The sequence below is a fragment of the Numida meleagris genome, chromosome 4 (genome assembly GCF_002078875.1).
Source record: "Numida meleagris isolate 19003 breed g44 Domestic line chromosome 4, NumMel1.0, whole genome shotgun sequence".
Taxonomy (NCBI): domain Eukaryota; kingdom Metazoa; phylum Chordata; class Aves; order Galliformes; family Numididae; genus Numida; species Numida meleagris.
The window spans coordinates 56,038,039-56,058,841 of record NC_034412.1 but is presented as its reverse complement, the minus strand read 5'-3'; the positions used below and the strand labels follow the sequence as shown (position 1 = coordinate 56,058,841).

General features: G+C 40.6%; 2 protein-coding genes across 9 annotated transcripts in view; both read left to right on the top strand.

The window, feature by feature from the left end:
• ANKRD17 (ankyrin repeat domain 17) overlaps positions 1 to 2,642 on the top strand; it is an 80,864-nt gene extending 78,222 nt beyond the window's left edge. For 6 of the 8 annotated variants that reach the window (XM_021397054.1, XM_021397055.1, XM_021397057.1 and 3 more), the window contains exons 32-34: positions 367 to 542; positions 865 to 1,029; positions 1,842 to 2,642. In XM_021397054.1, the coding sequence (XP_021252729.1) occupies positions 367 to 542; positions 865 to 1,029; positions 1,842 to 1,901 (401 nt within the window). In that variant the 3' untranslated portion in view covers positions 1,902 to 2,642. The remainder of the gene's footprint in view (positions 1 to 366; positions 543 to 864; positions 1,030 to 1,841) is intronic. The other 2 variants (XM_021397059.1, XM_021397058.1) reach the window with 1 other exon arrangement.
• LOC110398958 (mitochondrial inner membrane protein COX18) lies at positions 4,084 to 12,969 on the top strand. Its single transcript, XM_021397060.1, has 6 exons — positions 4,084 to 4,587; positions 5,169 to 5,269; positions 5,959 to 6,122; positions 7,257 to 7,369; positions 8,344 to 8,451; positions 9,266 to 12,969. The coding sequence occupies exons 1-6, from the start codon at positions 4,294 to 4,296 to the stop codon at positions 9,437 to 9,439; spliced, it is 954 nt and encodes a 317-aa protein (XP_021252735.1). The 5' UTR covers positions 4,084 to 4,293; the 3' UTR covers positions 9,440 to 12,969.

Below are 20,803 nucleotides of genomic sequence, written 5' to 3'. Positions count from 1 at the left end.
TCAGAAATATTTCTATGATTTTGAAATATACAGACTTGTTGGATGACTGACATATATGTACTAAGAGTACTAAGTTGCCCCTTATGAATTCATGTGGTTAGAACATAAGCAGACTTGTATGGGTGGTCATTCTATGCTTTTGCTTGTTGTAAGAACTTCTCAGTTCGTGGGGAAAAAAGTGTCAGCGAATGATAATAACATTCTATGCTCTAAGTTAGAATGAAGTTCTATGCAGATGGATGCATGAGAACTGTAAACTGAGCAAATGTCACTTCTATAAATGTTATGGTGTACAAATGTTGATACTGGTAAACATTATTAGTGGGTGCTAAGTGTAATGTTGTTTCCATGTTGGTCTGTTGTTAGATAAAGTGGACTGGTGTCACAGTGGAATGGGGAGCCACATGATCCACAGGCCCATGTCTGATCCAGGTGTGTTTTCACACCAAGCCATGGAAAGAGACAGTACGGGAATCATAACGCCTTCTGGTACATTCCATCAGCCCGTTCCTGCAGGATACATGGACTTCCCAAAAGTCGGGGTAATAACCCTCTTGTACTTGATCTGTGCTGTACCGCTTGATTTTTCTACATCTGTGTGTCTGGCAGAGAACATGAGATACTGCTTGCTGTGCAGTTCAGCATCTGTGAGCAGTATTGCAGAAGCCTAGAGCAAGCAAAATATCTTATGCCCATGTTGTAATAAATATGTGCATAGAAAGATTATTCCTAAATTCAGGCTGTTTTTTACTACTTCAGGACAGAATGTCTTTAATGTTGAGTCCCCTTTTGTTACAATGTATGTTTAATAGGAGTAGTGTTTGTGAATACATACTGATGCTTGTTTTTTTCCTCCCTCTTAAGGGTATGCCTTTCTCTGTGTATGGGAATGCAATGATTCCTCCAGTAGCCCCCATCACAGATGGTACTGGGGGCCCAATATTTAATGGGCCTCATGCTGCTGACCCATCTTGGAACTCGCTAATAAAGATGGTTTCAAATTCCACAGAAAATAACGGGCCTCAGACGGTAATGTTTCTTGTTCTTACGTTTGCAGTTTTGTTCTAGCTTAAGAAACCATGCAGTGAAGATAAAATCCTAGCTGGTAGAAAAACTGCTTTTCCTTTTTGCTTGTTTCTTAAGGTTTTTTTTTTTGCTTATTTCTTTCTACCTCTTCCCACAGTATGGACATAAAGACAACTTGTAAACATCAGTCTTCAAAAATGAGTATAAACTGACACTCAATATAAAAAAAAAAAACAGCATCAGTAAGTTAATGCAGTTTAAAGAAGTGTACTTGAGAATTAGGATGTTTGATTCCAGCTGAGTCTATTCAGTTGGAGTAGGCACCTGATTAGTTACTGTAGATAATCTTCTTTGTGTTGTAGGCAAGACCTTATCACTGGTAGCTTTTAAACTAAATTCCATGTTTGTTCTTAATTATACACTGGTTTCTGTCATACTGACAGACACAAGAGCAAAAACACACAGCCAACCGTTTGTCCTCAAGAAGTGGCTCTACTTTGTTACACTTGAATTTTCCTGAAGTTTAGTTTATTGGTATGTATTGGGAGAAAACAGTTGAAGGCATCAGAGTCAATTTCTCACTCTTCTGAACTTTTATGAGGTAAAGAGGAAAGATAGCCTTTAGATCTGAACTGCAGCAGCAAGAGCACGTGATGAAAGTAAATCAGTGTAGCTTATTGATGACTGATCGCTGTGTTTTCTGATGTTGGAATTCAGTGCAGTGGAAAATAAGCGTTGCAGTGTAGTTTTGATTTCTGAAATACTTTGAGTTGAAACACTTGATACATGATACTAAGTTAAACTATCTCTTTCAGGTGTGGACTGGAACTTGGACACCTCACATGAACAGTGTGCATATGAACCAACTTGGCTGAGTGGGATCAACATGCTAGACTTGAGATTCCTTTTTCCAGAGGAAAATAAAAATGGCAGAAACAGTTTATGTGCTCCCAGATCATTCTACTGATGTGCTTGACTGAAGTGTGTAGGCTTTTTGCAGAAGAACTTACTAACTGACCTTTTTCTGTGAACATTGTGACTGCCCATTCCCCACCATCATACGTTTCAACTTAGTTAGCCTTTATTCTTTCCTTTTTCTTTTTTTTTTTGACATAACTTTCTGTTGAAGCTGTTCTTTGGCTGGTTGGTTTTAGTACTGTAAACTGCTTCTGAGCAAACACAGAAATTTAGCAAAATTATGTAAACTTGATCCTGAAGTTTTAGAATGGCAAATAAATGTACAATTGTTTACATAACAAATGGCTAAGCAGAAAGTAAATTTCAATATGTCAGTATAGAGGCTCTACTTTATGTAGACTTAAATTAATGTGAGATATGTACCTTCATATTCAGAAATCTGGATGTTTCCTTCATACATTAAACTATTAATAAGCATAACTTTTCTACTTGTGTAATTTAAGTACAGTATAAAAACTGGGCATTATCAGAGGGCTTCTTCCAAATGTGTGTTGGATTTTTTTGAGAAGGTGTACATCAGTTGTAACCAGATACTAAGAGTTAATTTTCTTATGTGGAAAGCTTTTCAAACTAAAGTGCTTGAGAAAACAGATGTTTGGCACATTAAGAGCTGCCCAGTAAAGGAGATAAATGTGTCGCACTGCAGCATCTATTGAAAACTTATCGTTGGGTTGATGCAGCTAGGTCTCTTCTGTTCCTTGAGTGTTCTCAAAGTTTCTGTTCCTCCAGTTCCTTCCTTTGCCTGCAAAAGTCATTTCAAGAGATGCATACTCTGTATGTGTTATTCAAGAGCAAGAATATTAACTTGCTATTACAGTAGAGCTTCACTGATGAAAACTGGCTCCAAGTGAAGGCTTATTTCAGAATAAGTTGCTTTGTTGTAGTATAGTGTCTTGTTCTGAATTGGATTGTTGACCAGTTAAGGTTTGTCTTGAGAAGTCCAATGAATAATTCCTTACTGTCACCTTCAGTAACTGTCACCTTCTTCACTTACAGTCATGGAATGAACACCAGTACCGGGAAACAAATTCTTGGGTCCTGTACGGCAAGGCTCAGTCAGCAGTGATATGCAAAGCTTGAGTCAAATCCCCGTACAGTTTGTGTATGTGTGGCTTAAAGTACATTTACAAGTTGAATGTGGTTTTGTGCAAGATGGCGTGGTCCACCATGATCTGTTAGTAGTTATTCTATGTGGGTGATGGCTGAATGGAAGCTTGTTCTTTTTCTTGCTCTGTGTCACTTGGATTCGGCTGCTTGGAAGAAACATCGACTTAGTTATATGGCCTGCTTTTAAGGCAGGAATTTTTGAAGTGTTATTTTGTATTTGTTACGGTAATTCTTAATTAGCCAGAGGGAAGAAAAATACTTTTCCAAAGAAACCTGCTGCCTTTTAAAAATTCTGCTGTTTCTGAGAAGAAAAAAAAAAAAAACAACACAAGTTTTGCATGTACTGATGTCCCTATATGTGCCCTTATGTGATGTACTAAGCAAGTTCATTTTTCCAGCTAATTACCTGACACACATTGTCTAAATAAGAGGTTGTATCAAAATAGATACCAAACTGAAGAATTGCTATGAAAGATGGTTGCAGTTCCATTTTAGCACCTTATCACTGGTGAAGTGAAGAATAGTGCCATTCAGCTCTTCTGTGTGACCTCAAGTCCTCCCTTAGAATCTTATGTTTACTGCTTCAGTGCTAACTAGGATTCTTTGTGTTCTTATTCTGAAATAATCCTTCTGACCAATACCACTCGCCATTTATTACAGCAGTGTATTCCATGGGTCAAAAGAACAGAGTTTTAGGATGTGGTTTCTTAACATGTTATTTTGTTGACTTGAAAAATCCAACTGTTGGCCAGCGGAGCTCAGGCTCGATGCTACATCTGTGGCAGGGGGCTTGCTCAACAAAATCCTGGGGTCTGTGGAAGTCTGTACTAGGAGCATTTTCTTTCAGATACATTTTTTTTATATTTCAACTGTACTGCATTTTATTTGACCAATAAAAAAAGGAACATACTCTTTTGAGACCTGGCAGGTCTTTTTTTTTTTTTTAAAGAACAAAACCACTATTAACTAACGGAAAGAGGTAAGTTGGTGCACTTCTCCACCCAGTGCAATTTCCAGCAGTGAGGTAGGGTCAGCCCTCACGCAGCCATCCGCCCTTCCTCCTGCCCGCACCCAACATGGCGGCGGCTAAGCGCGCTGCCTACGTCCTTCCTCTGGCGCATGCGCAAGGGCGGGAAGCGCCCTCCTGCGCGGCGAGAGCTGCGCGTGCCGTGACCGTGAGGCATGTGGCGGCTCGCGCGGCCCCTGAGGCAGAGCGGCTCGAGCTGGCAGCTGGGCGGCGCGGCCGTCGCTCGGTTGACGGTCGCGGCGGGGTCTCTGGCGCCGAGCGGGAGTCCCGGCGGCTGGTACGAGTGGCTGGCGCAGTCAGTCCCCGTGCACTGGGCGGAAGATGGGCTGGTGGCACTGCAGGCGGCCGCGGGGCTCCCGTGGTGGGCCGCCATTGTGTGTGGCGGCGCCCTGCTCCGCAGCGCCGTCACCTTGCCGCTGGCCGCGCACCAGGGCCGCCTCCTGGCCAAGGTGGGTCCGCGCACTGAGGGGGCGGCGCGGCCGCGCCGGCAGCGACTCGCTGTGTAACGGCCTCTGCGCCTTTATGCGTTTCTGTGCTCGCTCTTTGCTAGGTCGTCGGGGTTTATGGGTGGTGGATCACTGCTGCCCAGAGCTCGAGTGTTATGTGGGGTTGTTGAGCTATTTATTCGTAGAGTCACGTAATCGCAGCGTGGTTTGGGTTGGAAGGGACCTTAAAGCCCTCACGGTTCCAACCCCCTGCTGTGGATCGGGCTGCCCAGGGCCCCATCCTGCCCGGCCCTCAGCGCCTCCAGGGACGGGGCACCTGCATCCCTTCCTGGCAGCCTGTGCCAGCGCCTCACCCACCCTCTGAGTAAAGTATTTCTTCCCAACACCTAACCTAATCTCTGCTCTTTTACTTTAAAGCCCTTCCTAGGAGATAATGATGGGGAAGGTCTGGCTGGTAGAGACAAGTGGTTTCTTAGACAGTTCTTCAGTGACTAACTCAAAAGTGCTGCAGTTTAACTTTTTATATGCTTGTTACATTTAACTGTTTGTCTGTTCATAAACACTGTTTCCTTTTCTTTAGCTAGTTGGAAAATTTGCAGCCTGAGATTAAAAAACTAGCTGAGCAGCTTCGCAATGAAGTTTCTGTTCGTGGAAAGCAACTGGGTTGGTCTGAAAAGGTTGCCAGGTAAGATGATGATTGCTTTACAAATTAATTCCAGATGGGAGATCCTGCTAACAGACTGCTTTTGCTGAAGACTTAGATTTTGTTAATGCTTTTATGACTTGTTTGTGTTGGATATATCTTAACAGGCAGTGTAACAGTTTTGAAGCTCTGAGTTTCTGATAGGTTTATGATTTCAGGGCCAAATCTAGGCATTTGTGTCTTTATGACAACAGTTCCCTTAGCTATCTAAAGCATCAGAACATTGCTAGGAATTTAAAGCATGAAAGCTTTAAATGGTTCTGGTCCTGAGTGTAGCCCTGTAGCCCATGCAGTAGCAGTGGATGTTAGCTGGGCTACTGAAGGCTGCTTAACTGGCCAGTGATCTCTGTGTTGGGAAAGCCATAGCCTTGATCAGGCAAAAATGGCCACAAGGTATTGGACAAGTTACTGCTAGCAGCTAACAATGATGTGAAAAGTTGCTGATATGAGTGGGGCTATGAGTTGAGAGGAAGGGGGCTGGCAAAGGAGAGAGATAAGGAAGCATGTTTTAAGTTAAAAGACCTTCAATTTTTCCGGATTTGCACCTAAGTCAAATTGATATGCACAACCTGTTGAATTGGTACTTTAGAATTTGTGAAGTTATTCTGTAATGTGTATTGTAATATGTTTTGTTTGTTTGTTTTGTATTGTTTTCTGTCTTTTCTAAAAAGGTTCCATTTTAAGAAGAACCTGCGGAGGATTATTACAGAACTGTATATTCGAGACAACTGCCATCCATTCAAAGCCACTTTATTGGTGTGGGTACAGGTTCCAATGTGGCTCTGTGTGTCCCTTGCCTTGCGCAACTGCAGCATTGGTGCCTTGGACTCAGAAGGTGATCCATTTGAATAAATACACTCAAAACAATCATTTTTCATTTAGTTTCTGTTTATACAGGTACTTGTTTAGTTAAAGAACACGGTCTCCCAAGTCTGATGTATAAGCTACACTTCTGTTAAGTTTTTTAAACGTAGCGTAGCATAAACATAGGTAAATATCTAATAAAAATGATTTCAAAGGTTTTTATTAGGTACTATGTATGTGTTGTGCTAGAGTAGGCCACAGTTTGTTTAATCAAGGAGCTTGCTTCTGGGCCACACCTTTGCTTTTCTCTGGTCAGCTGGTGATCACAGGATCCAGATCAGTGTAAACACTTGACTGATTTCAGCTTATAGGCTCTCAGTATTTATAATGGAGTTGTGAGCTCTGGGATGCCTGTTTAAAAGCAGTATTAGGATCTGAGCTCTGGGAACAGTGTGAAACATTTTGTTAGGTCGTACAGACATTTAATGCTGTTGTGGTCTACTGAAGACAGTAGAAAAAAGTGTTTTTAGTAGACTAAAAAAAAACAAACTAAAAGTCTTTTTTAGTAGAAAAAAATCTGTGGATTTTTCTGCAAACAACATATGTATATTTAGAAAGTAATGCTACCCATGCAACAGTATGTTCCCTGTTAATTGTATTTGTTTCTTCTGTATGAAGTTTCATGTAAAAAAATAAATACAAGATGAATATTTGGGATTTTTAAGTAACAATTCTGATATTTTAGGGGACAGGTTATGATTTGGTATTCTAAAAAAGTAAAGACAGCAAGTGATGCTAAGCAAAATGTAATTACTTCAGATCCACAAATCGTCACTGTAGGTTCCTGCACTGCGTGTTCTCCTTTTGGCTTGTGAAAAGGTTGTTCAGATCCACCTGATTTTGATCACTGGCTGGCCTGAATCAGTGGCTGTCACAAGCCGGCCTGCATCTCACTTGCATGTTCCACCATTTTTTCTTTGTGTTGATAGCAGAATCCTCAACGTGGTCTTTCATGTAAAAGAAAAGTCTTTTAATAACATTTATTGTGTAGATAAGATGCTCCTAGAAACGTGGATGATTTCAGTCCAATACTTGGCACAATTCTGACTAACTTGATGTAGAAAATCATCCTTAATTCTATGTCTTCTTTACACTGTTGTTTCAGTTCAAGAACAGTTTTCGACAGGTGGAACACTGTGGTTTACAGACCTCACAGCACCAGATTCTACATGGATTATGCCAGTTTCACTTGGACTCTTGAATTTGCTGATAGTGGAGGTATGTTGGTGAAATAAACAGGACAGTTCCAAAAGGAGAATTTAGTGTAGAATTCTGAGACAGTGTTACTCGTTTATGAAACACAGTGATGTCGTTGAGATTATGGCTGCTCTAAGCGCATTGATCAGAACTGAAGAATAGCCTAACGATTCTGTGTGTGTGTGTGTGTGTGTCTCTCTCTTGTTTGGGGGTGATTAATTCTAACGTGACGTTTCTGAGAAACTTTGTTTTACTTGAGTCTTAATAAACTTTAGTCTCAACCCTGCAGTTACTCTTAAAAGGATCCTCTAATGAGCTCCTTGCTTTCTAAGCGTGAAAATGCATCCCAGAAATACTTTGTTGGTGCTTTGTGGTCAAATTTAACAATATTATTTGTTCTTAATATATTGTAAAATCCAGAACTTTGGAAGATAGTTGGGGAGATGAGTAAACAAACACATTTTAAATAATAGTCTTAATTGCCCACAATTTTTTTTAATGGGAAAGTTTTTATTAATCTTTGCCTTTGTCAAACTCTTAATCATCTGGATTTCATTACTTCTTCATTGTCGTCTGTGACACGTGGACCAAGACTGTCTTAGGAGAATAAAAGTCATCAGTGACTGTGGACTGGATCCTGTTTTCTTCTGGTTGTCCAGCCACTGTTTCTTCTTCCTCTTGGTAGCCCCTTGTGGGAGGGCTGTGCGTGGGACTAGCTGTTAGTAATTTTGGATGCCCGTAGTAGCTTTTTAAAACATATTGTTTAGAAGGGTGCCTGATACAATTTCTTGCTACAGAGGACTAATAATGTCAGACATGAAACAAAGGAAAGATTTTACTAGTATGCTAATTGAAATGGATAATTAGAAAATAAAAATAATGTGTGAACAGGAAAACAGGGTTACAGGAAACTCCGCTGTTGGTTTTTTTTCTCATTTTAGTTGTTTCAAGAAGAACTTACTTTTCTAACTGGGCTTCTCCGTTCTTCCCTTTAGATCTTTGCTTCGCAAAAACTGGAAGCTTCCAGGTTCCAGAAGCTTGCTACAAATTTCTTTAGAGTGTTGTCAGTAATAATGATCCCTGTTGCTGCAACAGTGCCCTCGGTATGTATGGGGTCTTAATGCTGTGTCCTTTCACCTGTGACTTGTGGCCCCATTTCATATATTCAGAGCACTTTAAGAGTGGCCCAAATGCCTGGTCTGTTTAATAGATCTCTTATAATTTAAATGTATATAGAATAGTTTCTGTCGTAAAAAAAAGAATCTGTATTTAATTGTCTCCGTTGCATTGTTCCTTATTGTCTGTGTGCTTGCATTGTTAACACACAGGGCTATTTTTGTTCTCGGAGGAAGAATCCGCAGAGTTATTGTTTCTAAACGTGATTTTCTCAAACAAGGGTTTGGAAAGAAATTTAGAGGGCTAGCATCCTCTTTGTGATTTCAGAAATGAGAGCTAGTGTTTATATAAGGAGATATAGCTGAAGCTTTGGTATGTACATATTTGCTTCCTGTAAGAAGAGAACACCTTATTTTTGTAGGTTGGGAAATTTTCCACATCCTTGTTAAAACAGTTCTCATTTTTATCCAGTGTTTTACTTGGAATGCTTTTGCAGTGCTATATAAAACAGTGCATATAGTTGTCTCATCAGGTTTATTTAGTCTGAACATAGGTGTTTAAGCATGTTTAGCATGAATTAATTTATGAACCGTTGTCAAACTTCAGTATAGATGACATTTTTCTCCCAGAATAGTTGAGAGTAGAAAATTACATATTTGAGACGGAAGCTGTCATTACGGAGTGGAGCGTATTTAGTGTAGGTTCCTTATTTTCCTTATAACTAGGAATGTGGTTGCGGCTTGTGAAGAGCTGCCTAAATTACACCTAGGGAGGCTGAACTTGGTGTTTGTCTTGTTGCAGTCCATGGCGTTGTACTGGTTGTCCTCAAGCTTCATGGGACTCTCACACAACCTGTTGCTCCGTTCTCCGACCTTTCGCCGACTGTGTTGCATTCCGAGGACCAAATCTGACTCAGATACTCCTTACAGGGATATCGTGTCTGCCTTGACTACCAAATATAGTTTTAAGAAATGATGTGCTTTGAACTGTCAGAAGAGCTATCCCACAAAACCAGCGCATGCAATCGAGAAGTGGTATTTTGTTGACATGCTCACTGTAAAGTGCTACAGCTGGAATTATATTTATTTTCCAAATAAAACCTCGATCATCTGGCTATAAAGAATGGTTCATCAACAAGTGTATGTTTTGGGAGGTTTGGTTCCAAGGATGTTAGTTTTGCAATTTGAATGGTCCAGTAACACAAGTTTGTCGCCTAAATTGTAAAGAGTTGTGAAGATAAATAAAACGTGACTAATCTCGGCTGCTTTCATGTAGTGAAGCTGATCTGATCTATGGAACGAGAGTTTTGGGGGTTGGGGAGAGGGTGGATGGACTGTGCAGTTACTGGCTTGTTTCTTAATTTAGATGTCATCAGTTGATATTCACGTGGTTCATGTGGCAGTCTCTGTAACAGTCCTCATACATGATTTCCTCAAACTGCAAAGTAAGCCGGGTCATTATCCATCTTTCTGCACTGGATTTGGAATTAGGAGGACAAGTTCGTTGTTTCTGGTGAATGTTTGCTGAGTGACAGCGTTATGTCAGGTTTTTTTTATGTGTCAGTGTAATTACATGTGGGCACTTCCTGCAGGGTTGATCTGTGTTTATGTGTAAACTTGCTCTGCCTGCATTTTAAGTCAGCAGATGTACATTGTGATGAAACTTATGCTTCTTTGCACAAAAGTTCGTGCAAGTCTGGTCCTCAAAGGTAATTTTTTATCTTATAGAAGCAGAAATTAGGGTAGAAGTCTTTTTTATGCCATATGGTTCTCATACCACGAAAACAAGATGATTCATGATGTATATGTTAGAGTCAGTGCTCAATAATCTTTGGTAAGTGGAAGTTGTCTTTAAAATAATTGTGGTTATTTGTGTGTTTGTTTTTGTTTCTTTTGTTTACTTTTTTTGTGTTGGTTGGTTGGTTAGTTGACTGGTTGTTTTTGTTTGTTTTGAGAGAAAACTGTTCAGCATTGAGAAAAGAGAAAACACAGAGTACGAGGCTGACAGCAGCCAACAGTAGGAAATCAGTGGTCACGTGCCTTCATCAAGGCTCTGTGCTCCTTTGTTTTATTCCTTTTGTTCATTTGTTTCTTGTGTCCGCATTTCCCTTGTGGAGCAAAAGATGGGCCTGAAGGATTCATCAAGATTTTGGGCTATCTACATGCAGGGATGGCTTTTCAGAATTTTTGTTAGAACTTAAGCACTGGTAGTTTTCAGTCCTGATGTCGCGCTACAGAACGCGGGTGTATTTTCGCTGGGGGCGTTTGTGATGTTCTCTCTCATATTTGCTTCAGGGGCATAAAAAAAAATCATAAATGTTATTTTCTAATTACATTCTATTTACTGTTCATCAGTTTTACTGTTTCTTTAAGAGTAACGGTGAATGTAATCCTCTGTAATAAGCTTGCTTTCTCAAAAAGGTATTTGCTTCCCTTTTGAGGTTGCAGTCGGAGGTTGTGCCGTTGTTTGCAAACATGTATGCAGTTCTTATTTACAGGAAAATGGGTTTGTTATGACAGTGAGGAAGTACCTTTGCAAGATTTTGTCATTTTGTGTCATTTTAAATGTTGGAGAATGATTCACTTAACAACGTTGCTGTCAGGTCTGGCTGGATGCAAAAACAAGACAGTGAAGCTTGCTGTTGATTTTTGCTTCTAGATTTACAAAAGGGGTGGTTGGTTTACTTCATGACCTCAAATAGCGTAGCAGGATTTAGAGTGTGTATTTATGGCTCCTGCTAAAGCCAGAGGGAAGCTTTTCCTCATCTGAAATGGTAATGGGGTAAGACCCAAAGGGCACAGCTGATAATTTTCTTGTGTTGGGTGTCATTTAACTAAGGGTAGCATGAGTAGGCCCTTCTTATTTCTTAATGGTTTTATAATTGTTTCACCTTAAACCTCTGCTAAGGTGGTGAAGACTGTGTGATTTCTCTCAGTGATAGTGAGGTCAAGTGGTAGGTTGAACAGATGATAAATAAACGTGAAAAATAATAAAAATTAATACGGAGTTGAAAGAGTAAGCAGATGGTCTACAAAGTGTCTGACTAAAAGGGAACTGGTTGTAGATAAGAAAGGTCTTAAGTGTTTTCGAGGAAGAAGATGAGAATGTGTTGGGGATTTTTTTGGTTCTGTTTTTTCAGCAATTGCGGAAAGCATTGCGCCTCAAATTTACAAGATGCTGCGACAGGAATTGTCTTTCTTTGGGGATACGTTTCAGAGAAAGTGCTAGTTCATTTAAGTGGAGCCTGAAGATATATTTCACAGTACCCTGAATGTTGAATATCTGCAGACCTGTACATTTTCTGGGAGCAAATAAAGTCTACCATGTGGCTTTTTTGGCTGTCTCTAGGTGTTGAGGTGACAAAACCTAGCCTCTCAAAATGTAGCTCTGTTTAATGAAGTTCCTAACTGTACCTGCAGTTTACATATGCATTCTGTGTGTGTAAATTGAGAGTGAAGAAAAAGCAAAAGTTCTATGACTTTTTTTCAGAACATCGGTTAAATATAAAAACCAAGTATGGTTACAAGTTGAAAACTCATACAGCCAGCGTCCTTCAGGAAGAAACAGTATGATTACGGAAGAGTTGTTTATTTCATTCGCAAACACACACACAGAGGAGCTGTTCCTCTTTGCCTGTCCCAGTTTTTGTAGGCATCCAGAAATTTCACATTTCTGCAATACCACTGTTTTATCTCTGTCAGAAGTGCTAGCAATTTTGGGTAAGGAGTATTTTGTTGTCTCTCCTGTGGAAAGGAATGCAATGAGTAAAAGAAACTGAGTTTTTTTTGGTTGTTTTTGTTTGCTTGGTTTTTAAAGTATTTTCGTTCCCTTTGGTCCCTGAGTGTACAGGTACGTACACAATCCACCGCAGTAAGTGAACACTGTGAAAAAGAACTGCTTGAAGGTATCCTGCACAGCAGTTCTCCTTTCATTGCTTGACAGGGCAGCAGATGAGGGGAAATACTAATGGTTTTATGTGTGAAGCAGACAGAGATGGTGATAACTACAGAATGGGAATTGTAATTCTTCCAGTAAGGAAAGCACTGACGACTTCGACTGGTATTTTTATTTCTGAATTATGTAGCATTAGTTCAGGCACAAAGGAAGTTGGCATGGTACTTCAACCCTAACTGCAGACTAGTTGCTCATGTCTGGCTACACCCTTGCATTTTGGTTGCTACTGTACTTCGTTTACATTGTGCTCATTGAAGACGTGTCTTAGCCTTTCAGTTGATTGCTGGAGCAAACAGTGACTGAGATCCCAAATTTCTACATTTCAGCAAGTTAACGGTATCTATCAAAGTACTACCTAACAATAAGCTTCCTGTGCAATACAAACAAAGCTTCTAATTTACATATAGTGTCTTGATATTAAGTTAGTAGATCCTGCTCCTCAAACTCTTTAAATTCTTTCGAGACAATCAAAAGCATTGGAATACTTAAATTGTTTTTCCTAGCGTTGCCAAAAAAAAAAAAAACCCAACCCTCTGAAGAGCAGAAGCAAGTTCCATGAATCCTGGGAATTTCTTAACATGAAGCTGACCTTTAAACAGTAGCAGAAATAAGTAAAATTCAGTCACTGTTTCTACTCCAACGCAATGGATGAAAATCTGGAAAAAGGGATTATTAAATAGCATCCCAGCTGTGAAAGAAGATTTGTGGACTTCAGCCACAAAGCTGTCTGAAAGCTGTTGAATAAAAAAAAAGACAGGGCTAATTGTAAAATCAACTGTAAGGCAGGAAGTAATGTTCCACTCTGAGCTGAAGAAAGTCTGTGCGCCTCAGACGTACTTCAGTCTTGTTTGAATGCTGATACTAACAAGCCCTCAGTAAGCAAGAGGCAAGGCAGGAAAAGGGGAAGAATATTTTTTGTTTAGAGTATGTATGCCTTTGTATGCTCCTTTGTGTCTACATGTGCAGCTCTCCTTTCTTTTACCCTTTCTTCAAAACTCCATGATTTTCACAGAATGGTTTTATTTGCTGTGAATTCTCACATTAAAAGCAGTGGCAGTTCAGCAACCTGAATTCAAATTAGAAACTACTTCAGCTGCTGGAGTGCACTTCTTTCAGATTCTTTTTGAGTTATAGTTAATACTCGTGCTGAGTGCTGAGCAGTCGTGTTTAGACCCTTAGAGGAAGCCATGATTTTTGCTCCAGTATCACTAGACAGACCAAATATTCTTGAAGCTGCGTTTTGTATAAGTGGTTTCTAATTCGGTATTAATTTGTGCTCCGATGCATCTCTGTAGCTGTAAGGACTATATACTGACCAGCCTATAACAGAAAGTTGAGATTACCTTGTAAATTATTGAGCTACAAGTAGGCAACCTTGCTTTGCAGGCGCTAGACCAGTTGTTTTATGCAGACAACAGGCTGAAAGGTGTGAGTTCATAGCACTTAGTGGTTTGTCTGCATTGAGATACGCCACTTTTGGTTTGAGGAATATCTGCGTGGTACTGCAAGGCTGAACATAATGAAGTGTTGTTACTTGGCAGTTTGCTTGCGTGTTCCTTAACATTTGTCCCTTTCTCTCAAAACTTTACTAACCATGCTTCTGGAAATTGTCTGGAAGCATATCTGAAAAAGGTGAGAGACTGCATGTGTCAGCATGTTACTAATCTTTAACTAGTAAAAAAAATGAAATAAAAACCCAGAAACTACATTTTGCAGAAGTGACCTAGACTTCATCTCTGTGTACAGATAAGGAACAGGAGTGTGCTCCATTTTATAGGAATTCTTCTCCAGTCTGTTGTACTCAACCTTTACATTGGCATTAGTTATACATAGGTGGTCGTCTCTGATCCTCCTTTTCCTATGATTTATAAAGACGTATTTTTCTTAATTTGCTTCTTGAGTAGAAGAGCTTGCTCTAATACACGTATCCTTTATTAATCTGTGCAATTGTACATGGTGTTTTGGTACAACTGTATGCCTGTATTGAAATCAAGCATGGTTAACAACCTGTTTTAAAAAGGGTTTTTGACTTAGTCCTTGTGTACCCTTTCTTTTCACCCTAAAAGCTGCCACATTAGGCTTCTAAGCACCAAGACTGTAAAACAATTGAACATCTGTGCTTTGTGTCAATATTGGGTTTGACTTGGGATTTTTCTTTGTTACAGTGAAAGGTAAGAAACTATTTACATAAACTTAATTTTTTTAAATTAAAAATCCTTTAAATTTTAAAGGATTTTCTCCTTTAGGAGTTGATTACTGCTTAATCACTTAAGGTTGTACGATATGGTGATGACTTGCTAATACAAGGATTTGGAAGTCTCAGGCTTGAGGCAGATACTTGCTGTAAATGTGCATGTGTCCATACTTGGCAATTAAAATGCTAGTTTTTTGAGTTTATCATGCTGTGCATTATGTCTGGATTTAGGGATATTAACGTTTCTTCTGGACACATTAGTTTTCAGTACATGTTCCATGTATATGAGTTAAAGTATTTCTTGACCTGCAATAAAATATTCTGCTCGCAGAAAAATTCCACGTTACTTCATTAATGTAAACTGATGGGAGCAAACATTTTAGCACAAAATTTGGAGCACTTACCTGAGTTGCAATGATTCATAAAATGTCTGCATGCTGCTGTGATTTTAGCCTTGGAAAACTAATGGCACTATCATAGAATCGTCATCATAGAATCATAGAATGGCCTGGGTCGAAAAGGACCTCAAAGATCATCGAGTCTCAACCCCCCTGCTAAGTGCACGGTCGCCAACCACTAGACCAGGCTGCCCAGAGCCACGTCCAGCCTGGCCTTGAATGCCTCCAGGGATGGGGCATCCACAACCTCCCTGGGCAACCTGTTCCAGTGCGTCACCACCCTCTGTGTGAAAAACTTCCTCCTAATATCTAACCTAAACCTCCCCTGTCTCAGTTTAAAACCATTCCCCCTTGTCCTATCGCTATCCACCCTCGTGAACAATCGTTCCTGTCCTGTTTATACGCTCCCTTCAAGTATTGGAAGGCCACAATGAGGTCTCCCTGGAGCCTTCTCTGCTCCAAGCTAAACAAGCCCAATTCCCTCAACCTTTCTTCATAGGAGAGGTGTTCCAGCCCTCTGATCATCTAGCTGGCCCTCCTCTGGACCTGTTCCAAGAACTCTGCTTCTTTCTTGTGCTGGGGGCCCCAGGCCTGGACGCAGTACTCCAGATGAGGCCTCACAAGAGCTGAGTAGAGGGGGACCACCACCTCCCTCTCCCTGCTGGCTGCTCCTCTTTTAATGCAGCCCAGAACATAGTTGGCCTTCCGGGCTGCCAGCGCACACTGCTGGCTCATGTCCAGCTTCTCGTCCGCCAGGACTCCCAAGTCCTTCTCCGCAGGGCTGCTCTCGAGGAGTTCTTCCCCCAATTTGTAAAAATACTGGGGATTGCCCCAGCCCAAGTGCAGCACCTTGCACTTGGCCTTGTTGAACCTCATTAGGTTCATATTGGCCCACTTCTCCAGCCTGTCCAGGTCCCTCTGGATGGCTTCCCTTCCCCCCTGCTCTATGGACTGCACCGCTCAGCTTGGTGTCATCTGCAAACTTGCTGAGGGTGCACTTGATTCCATCATCTATGTCATTGATGAAGATGTTGAAGAGCAGCAACCCCTGAGGGACATGACTTTTGACCGGCCTCCACCCAGACATAGAACCATTGATCACAACCCTTTGGCTGTGACCAGTCTACCAATTCTTAATCTACTGAGCAGTCCATCCTTCAAATCCATACCTCTCCAACTTAGAGAGAAGGATGTGGTGAGGGACCAAGTCAAAGGCTTTGTGTGTGGGGAAACTGGAAGTCAAACAAGACAATGAAAGCATTGTGTCTAATCAGGAAACAGCTTTAATCATCTGTAATGACAGTGCTTTGCACTGTTTTGGAAACTCTGTTTGGGATGTGCTAAAAAGATGGATGCATTTTTCTGCATTCCAGGGACTAAAGCTAAGTTCATGTGCTCGTTCTTACAGCAACGTAAGCTGAAAGCAGCTCAGTGCTGCCGGTGTACGTCATTTCTTGTCTCAAAGGCCCACATTAAAAGAAGAAAAGGGTGGTTGTGGCTCAGAAGTAGAAGAGAAGCAGTTTCTTCAGAATAGCAGAACAGATCTTAGCAAGTTGAGGAGTGTGTCAAACAACTCAAAAGCCATAGGTAAGGGGATCATGGCGTGGGATCAGAATTGATAAAGCCCTTTCCAGGTTTGCATCAGATGTGGGAAATTGTTTCTAGGTATTTAGCGAGTGTTACTTAGCTTCCTGAATGTTGTCTTGTCATTCTGTCTCTGCTGAAGTTACCGTTGCCGAACGTGGAGTGAATTTTGAGTGGGAAACAGGCAGTAGGGGGAGCTGGTACACTGCGAAGCTCAGAGCAATCCCTTCTTGCCCCCGTGCCATCCCTTCACCTCAGCATGGTTTATCTGAAACGGGATCCTTGTTTCCAGCTTGAGAACAGAGCATGCTAAAGCTTTTGGGAGGGCTTTAAACCAGATACAGCATTTTCTTAGGAAAAAAAATAAAATAGGATCTATTGGAAAGCATAGAGAGAGCCTTGAAACAGATTGCTGAAAAATATCTCATGCAGATTAACAGTTCTGTGAGGACACCAAAAGTTTACTAAGTAATAGTACTGGCTGTGCGAGGTTATGTGTTCTTTCATGTGTCTTTGAAAGTCTGCTACTTTCTAAGATTTGTGTCACCCTAGGGTTTGGTGTAGAAACAGGTATATTTTTTCCTTGGGATTATATCTGTGCTGGAGCAAGCGGTATGTGGCATATACACATGAAGAGAAAAAGCCTATTTAATAGAGTTAGATATAGGTATATAGGTACATGTGCTCCATACATTTTCATAAATGTCTAGTCCTAAATATTTGAGTATAATCATGCATATCCTGAAAAAAAACAGCAGATCCTTGTTCTGGGTAAATCACATACAACCTCAGCTAATCTTTGTCAGGTATTGATTAAAATGTGACACTTCCCTGTCGATAAAGAGAAGCATTCATATTAAATGCTATGGAACAATTAATTTGATATATGAGCTACAATTTAACTGTTTCACGCTTGTTTCTGAAATCCCCAGGAATCCATTTGCAATATAGATTGCTATGCTGAATTCAAGTCAGTTTATTTGTGGCCTTTAAGACCTCTTTCCTCTGTCACAGGTAGTTCCAGGTCTAAGCAAACTGCACCAAAGGTAAAAGTGAGAATGCGTATAGATGGATATTTTCACTTGTATAAAACTTCAGCATGAATTTTGCCACTCGGTTTGTTTGCTTCTACTGCACAAGCAAATTTTCAGCAGTGTTTTTGCTAAAAACAACATGGGTGCAGCAGTCTGATAATCTAGATGCTCAGTTCTCCTTTTTTTGTATATGTTTTAAACCATTTAAATTCTGCTTCAATTACAGAATCACACCCAAGGTCCACCTCTGCAAGTTAAAAGAGAATCAAGTGCCTCTGAATGTATTTGGAGGTGGATTTCTTTTAGTATTATTTTAGGTGAAACTTGAATCTGGAAGAAGATTGTTGAAATAACGCAGCTATGCAGAGAAGAGGCTAGAGTTGTGGAACTGAAATCAGTCCAGTCAAATTCAGCTAAGTTATAAGTTCCTTGAATGAGTTCTCCTCTGACAGAGCTTAAAATTTCATAGAATCATAGAATCACAGAATGGCCTGGGTTGAAAAGGACCTCAAAGATCATCAAGTTTCAACCCCCCTGCTGAGTGCAGGATCGCCAACCACTAGACCAAACATTTCTGAAAGGTTTTGATGCAGGTCATGTATGGAGTGTAAGTTAGAGCCTTCATTGTCCATGTTGTTTTTCTATTCCAAAGCCACAATCCAGGGCATGCATGGTAACTTTCAAAGCCACTGTAAATATTTATTTATTAATACATAGAAGGTATTTCAACAAAGACAAGTCAAGAGAACATGAGGTGAAAATGAGAGAGGTACTAGAAAATCTTATTTGATTATTGATAACATTTTAAAAGTACAATGCCAAAATTCAGGCCTCTCTTCAAATGCATGTTGACTGCCCCTACTTAGCCTGCTTAATTTGGGTTTCCTTTATGTGCATGTGACCAGGAGAACCTCCTCATGCAAACACTACGTACACATCTCAGTTTGAGATTTATGGTATTTAAAAGCATAAGGTTTTTTTTACAGGTCATATGTGCTCCACTGTCTTGAAAATAACAGCCTGAATTTTGAAGACAAGGCTGGGCTGGATACTTGTTAGCTTTAATAGTTTTGGCCTGATAAAAACTGTGTGCCCGAAGTTTGTTTCCTTTTTCAGCTGTTTTAATTACTCTATTAAAATACATTTTATGCACTAGAATACTTTGATATTTTATGGTGTTTCTAGTGAAAAGAATTAGGACTTCACTGTTTTCTTTCCTGTGGTGCATACCCACTGTAAGGATATTCTTTTGTTTTCAGTCCACATTATTGAGATAAGTTTGTACACAGAAAGACAAAACCTTCTATCTTGGGCAGAGGAGCTTATCAGCTGTAGAAATTAAGTAGTGTCAGTAAGACGTCTCCTTTATCTTTTATGCTACAGTACGGGTAGCATAAAATGGCCTTGCAGGTGGTCATGTAATGGTAGACAGAGTGCTTTCTGCCAGTCAGCAAGCAGAGGTTGATTTCTGGAGAAGAAAGCAGAAAATGTTTCTGTGTTTTCTGAGAAACAAAATTGAATTGAAGTGGCTTGAAAAGGTCTGTATGTTCTTCTTCCTGGATGATGTCATATTATTTTAATAATGTGATATATCACTCTAATTGACTTAACTGTTTCTTTACTTATTCAGCATGCTTCCTATCTTGGATTTACTGAAAACAGTGAAGAGTAAATAGCCAAGCCCCATGACTTGGTACAGAGAGAGAGAGAGAGAGAATGCTGCTTTAGGTTTCTTAGTAGTAAAAGGGATGATATTTGAGAAGGGAGGGATTTTCCTTCATAGCTACCCTCTACTCACTAGCCTGAAATACTGGAAAGAAGATGAGGTTGTCAGTGTCACGTTCAAGATGCAAATGTAAGTAAAATATAACTCCTTTTACAAAGCACTAGAGGAAGTGCTGTTGCCTGCCAGCAAATTTGAGACCGTTTGCCAGGCCACTTGGTTGTTCTTGGTGGATGTTTTAGTAGCTAATCTGAATTCTTAATTCAAAACTGAGTTTATAGGTTGGATTCTTTGAAGGGCAGAGAATTTTTTGAAAGGCAGGCTGTTGATTTTTGGCACTTTGGGTTCCGTGATTTCAGAAAATCAAAACATGCCTGAGTGTCACGGTATTATCTAAGGGTCTGCGTCCGTGACAAGGGGAACAGGCCCGAAAGAAAAAAAAACGAGAAAAAGAGGAAGGGAAGAAAAAAAAAAATTGCCGGCGATAAGGGCCAGCCCCCGGGCGGTCCGGTGGCTAAAGCGGCAGAGAAGCCGCGGAGCCGCAACCTGGGAAGACAAAGGGAAAGAGGGAAAAAAAAAAAAAAAAAAAACAGCGGCACCAATCTGAGGAGGAACAACCAACTTTACTAAATATATCAAAATGAGGCTAGTAGAATTAGAGAGTTTACAGGCTGAAAATCTTACACAGTAAACTGCAGGAGGACCACGTGCTGTCTCCGCCGGGCAGGAAGGAACAGACCCCGCGTCTCCCACGCGGCTTCACCACCACCCCCCTAACGCAAAGACCCCTGGGGAGTGCACCTCCTCCCCTCCCCCTCAGAGGGCCACACCAAAAAAGGTAGTTTGCAGTAATCAGGGAATTAACTCTTTAACTGCCCGTACCTTACATGATGTAATGATGTGGAATACCGACAACAACAAATCACAAAACCATAACACTGAGCATTTTTGAATTTGCTGCTGTACACACGGGGGTGCTCTAACTATATTTAATACTGTTGGTCGTCGGGCTGCCTGAGTTATAAAATCTGGGGCAAGTGTGCAGGCCTCAGATCAAAACGTTTTTCTTCTTTCATCTCGATGCTGTTTCAGAACTTAATCAGCCCATTCCTTTGCAGCCTTCCCTGCTTTTCCACCTCGTTGCTGTGTCCCTTTGAAGTAACCCAGTGTTTAACACTGCTAATCTTTAAAATAATAGAAAGAACTTGCTAGCTGAACTCTCTCTCTGGGCTAAGGATGCCAAATGGAAATTGGCAGGTGTTAGGACAATCCCTCTTACTGCCTAGTTGTCTTTGCAAAGCCATCTGTATTTGCAGCCATGTGGCCAGCTGGGAGGAGGGCCTCTTTCTTTTTTCACACGATGATGTTGGACTACCTGTATTTAATTGACCTGACTTATTTCTAATGGTAACTAAAATACAATTTGTTCCTTTGAAGCTCAGCATAGCGCAA